The sequence below is a fragment of the Terrapene carolina genome, unplaced genomic scaffold (assembly GCF_002925995.2).
Source record: "Terrapene carolina triunguis isolate 2854851 unplaced genomic scaffold, T_m_triunguis-2.0 Scaffold461, whole genome shotgun sequence".
Taxonomy (NCBI): domain Eukaryota; kingdom Metazoa; phylum Chordata; order Testudines; family Emydidae; genus Terrapene; species Terrapene triunguis.
The window spans coordinates 1,230,906-1,235,183 of NW_020664812.1; the positions used below are offsets into that span (position 1 = coordinate 1,230,906).

At 47.1% G+C, this 4,278-nt stretch overlaps 1 protein-coding gene across 1 annotated transcript in view; it reads right to left on the bottom strand.

The window, feature by feature from the left end:
• Positions 1-704: 704 nt before the first annotated feature.
• The window catches only part of LOC112121535 (IgGFc-binding protein-like), a 110,008-nt gene continuing 106,434 nt past the window's right edge, over positions 705-4,278 (bottom strand). The window contains exons 36-37 of the mRNA XM_029913119.1: positions 2,996-3,282; positions 705-1,055 (exon numbers count right to left, since the gene is read on the bottom strand). Coding sequence (XP_029768979.1) covers positions 1,046-1,055; positions 2,996-3,282 — 297 coding nt within the window. The 3' untranslated portion in view covers positions 705-1,045. The remainder of the gene's footprint in view (positions 1,056-2,995; positions 3,283-4,278) is intronic.

The following is a 4,278-nucleotide window of genomic DNA, read 5'->3' on the forward strand; positions in this document are numbered from 1 at the left end:
GCCTAGTAAGGAGTACTGTGGAAAGGAACCTGGGAGTATTAGTGGACCACAAGCTAAATATGTGTTTACAGTGTAACACTGTTGCAAAAAAAGCTAACATCATTGTGGGATGTATTAGCTGGAGTGTTGTGAGCAAGGCACGAGAAGTAATTCTTCTGCTCTACTCTGCACTGATTAGGCCTCAACTGAAGTATTGTGTTCAGTTCTGGGTGCCACATTTCAGGAAAGATGAGGACAAATTGGAGAAAGTCCAGAGAAGAGCAACAAAAATGATTAAAGGTCTAGAAAACATGACCTATGAGGGAAGACTGAAATAATTGGGTTTGTTTAGTCTGGAAAATGGGCCTGATTCTCCTCTCCTCACCGCTGTGTAAATCAGGAATGACCCTGGAATTATGCCAGTGTAAAGGAGAGCGATCAGAAGGCGCGGGCTGACCTTTCTGTGACGGTGCTGTTAATTCCCTGGTGAGGAAAGCCAGTGATGGGGATGATTTGTGGGCATGACCTGCGTGTGGGTCTCGGGGGAAGAGCTGGTCAGGAAAGGCATCGCCTATCACACAGTGCGGACATAGAGGGAGATTGTGGTTAGGCACCTTCGCCCATAGTCCTTGCAGTGTATCAGCAGTAGGCCTAGGCCCAAATTCCCAATTACCCAGCCCTCTTTACACCACTGTAGTGCTGAGAAGAGAGACAAATAGCCTGAGTCGCATTATGCTGAGGCTCCTTTATTCCACTTTGGCAGTATAAAGAGGCCTTAAAGGGTGGTGTGACGGGATCCAAGCGGAACACGAAAGCCATTTCCCGAGGCATGCCAGAACCTGCTGCTTCACACACACCTTTGCAAACTTCTCTATTGACAAGTCCAGATGAGATTTTTCTGTCACGCACCCGGCACCACTAAACTCATCCACACTGCAGGGAGAGTCCTATGTGAAGGAACACACGTTTGTGTGCTAAGCTATGACCTGTTACTGAGTAACCAGCCAGCCCAGTCCAATGCAGGGAAGGGAAAGGGGGCAGGGGTCCATTGCAGCTCAGGTGGCTTTTAAACATCACTAGGAGAGAAAGAGAAAGACAAAAATTAATCCCTCCTGCTGGGTCACAGAGCGGATTGAGATTGACAGCACTTTTCATCCAACCACCTCAAAATATTTTATGAGACTCCCTCCAGCAAACTGGAATGAAATCCAGTGAACACCATGTGACGTTGCACCCCATAACGCTTTATGGAAATATGCTTATGAATGTAAATATGACATAACTGGAATATGCTTTTTGCTACATATGCCATGTAACATATCTCTGCAAAGGTTACAATCGACTGAATATATTCATCCTATTTGTATGCATGTATCATTTTTGTATTAGAAGTTATGAATATTGGCTGGGAACTTGTTTGAGTTTAAGTAGCCTTAGTAAAGCATTTGGTCAGCTTCTTGAGAAAGGAATGTGCAAATGAAGTGCCCAATCAAAAACCACTTAATTGACAATGGATCTTGGAAGACTCCAATCCACATAAGAAGTCTTCCTGGAGACATTTAAGATAGCATGTGGGCAATGGCTGCTGCCTGTAAAAACTGAGTCATGCATGGACATGTGACTTGCCCATGTGACTCCAAAACTCCATCTTGGAGCTGGATTTTGCTTAGGAGACCGGAGGGGGTCTCCACCACAAGAGGAATTCTATTTAAGCCCCTGGAAACCCCTCCATTTTGTCTTCAACTGGCTCAAGAGATAGCCTCTCCCCCAAAGGATACTGAAACAAAGGACAGTAACCACGGGGGTGTGAGTGATTGCTGGACCCAGACTAGAAGGAGGCTAGTCTGTAAAAGAAGCTTACTGGAACATCTCTGAGGGTGAGGTTTCATCTGTAATCACTTTCTTACTTTATTAGGTTTAGACTTGCGTGTTTTATTTTATTTTGTTTGGTAATTTACTTTGTTCTGTCTGTTATTACTTGGAACCACTTTAATCCTACTTTTTGTAGTCAATAAAATCACTTTTTACTTATTAATTAACCCAGATTATGTATTAATACCTGGGGGGCAAATAGCTGTGCATATCTCTCTATCAGTGTTATAGAGGGCAAACAATTTATGAGTTTACCCAGTATAAAGCTTTATACAGGGCAAAACGGATTTATTTGGGGTTTGGACCCCATTGGGAGCTGGCCATCTGAGTGTTAGAGCTGTTTTCAGTTAAGCCTGCAGCTGTTGGGGGATGTGGTTCAGACTTGGGTCTGGGTTTGTAACAGGCTAGCATGTCTGGCTCAATCTGGCAAGGTTCTGGAGTCCCAAGCTGGCAGGGAAAACGGGTTAGAAGTAGTCTCAGCACATCAGTTGGCAGTTCCCAAGGGGTTTTCTGTGATCCAACCCATCACACTCCACTGACACTGGGGTCATCAAGAACCCTAGAGTCCTTACAATGACTGAGAGCATCTACCCCAGCCCCGCACCTCACTCTGGAGCCATAAAAGTTACACAAGAAGAATTGCCCCAGGGAAGGAGCTGTGTAGGGTTGACAGGGGCAGACCTGTGCTGTCCACCTGATAAGCCCAAGGGTATGGGTCATAGGGCGAGAGGGCTAGTCTTCACAGTCTGCGGCCCTGCAGCAATTCTGGGCTGATCCAGGCTGTGAAGCAGCCCTGTTATAAACTAAAGCAGCCCGTGGCTGCTCTAATATATGCCAGGGGCTGAAGCAGAAGCAGGGCAAAGGTGGCACAGAACAGAATCAGAGCCATTGTCTTTACTCCAACAAAAGTGGCACTGCAGGTAGCCATGGCCTGTGGTTTCCAGCACTGAGCATTCTGTAATCAAGCCTGGATGCTTTTCTAAAAGATCTGCTCTAACAGGAATTATTTCGAGGCAGGTCACAATGGCCCCTGTTGGCCTTGGAACATATGGAATCTATGAACCAGGCCAACCACATGATCACACCTGTGGGGAGTGAATGGCCATGCTGTCTTAGAAGGAGCAGCCCTTTGAAAGCCCCTTACCTTCTTGAGAGGTCTCGTGCCCTCCAAGATTCAAACATGTCCGTGATGTTCCCCACAACCTGCCCGCTGGGCAGCCGCAGGTCGTCGGAGATGTCGCCATTGAAGTTCCCGCAAGGTGCACACAGCTTGTTAGCCAGGCTCTCGCTGACTGTCACTGTCACCTCCCCGCTCAGGCTGAACAGAATCTTTATTCTAGAGCCCTGGACAATCATGATGGTGCCCTGAGACTCACTTACAGACAAGGTTCTGGATACCTTCACTGGGAGCTGCTTTTGGTGCCCTCTCACCTGGAAGGCACAGACAAGGAGGTCAGAGAAAAGCTGGGCACCATGGGAGGTAGTGAGACAGAGATAGTCTATGGACCCCAGTACAAGGCAATGGGGTCTGGAATCGCTGGGTCAGATTTTGCTCTCAAACAAGTGTAAAACCCGAGTAAATCCATTGCAGTCAGGGGAGTAACTCTGGATTGAGACTGATGTAACTGAGAGCAGGCTCTGCCCCTCCACTCTGGGAGATGAGCCTATCTCTTTCCAATTCGTCTTCTCCTCATTGCATGTGTGACTAAGGGAATCATCTCTCCTTTTTTTCTTACGCTAACAAGGTCTTCGTTAGCTCACGTTTCCATAATTAGTGGCATTATTTCTATTGCAACAGCACCCGGAATCCCAGGGGTGGTTCAGGACCTCTTTGTGCCAAGTGCTGTACAAACACAGACCAAAAGCACAGTCTTCACCCCAACGAGCTTACAGCATAATGCTTCATTTTCAGTCAGAAGAAATGTGGGTCAGATCTAATCATATTGACTGTGAAGGGCAGTAAATTGGGGCCATCAGTCAACTGAGGCAGGGAGATCCAGCCCAGAACAAGTATTCGACTGGTTCTCAGGAAAGTGTCTATTTAGTTGTATGCTCTGTGTGATAGAGACCCTGATCTCAGGTGGGTAGGGACTCTCAGGTCTCTTGCTGTGTGTCTGGGCAGCACCCTGCATAAAGGGGCCCTGATCTCAGGGGGGCAGGGACTGTCTCTTGCTGTGTGTCTGGGCAGCACCCGGCATAATGGGGCCTGATCACAGTTGGGGCCCCGTTGTGCTGCCATACTTGGGTGTCCTGATTCCCAGTTTCCCACCCCCCTACTTTAATAGAAATAATAATAATAACTGGTACAGAGAATATCAAGCTCCCTCAGAACATATTTCTTCAGTCATTAGAACCAAACTCAAAGCAGGTTTGTTTTAAGGTCTGTAAATACACAGATTAGAGCTGGAGGGGGGTGGAATGGTTTTC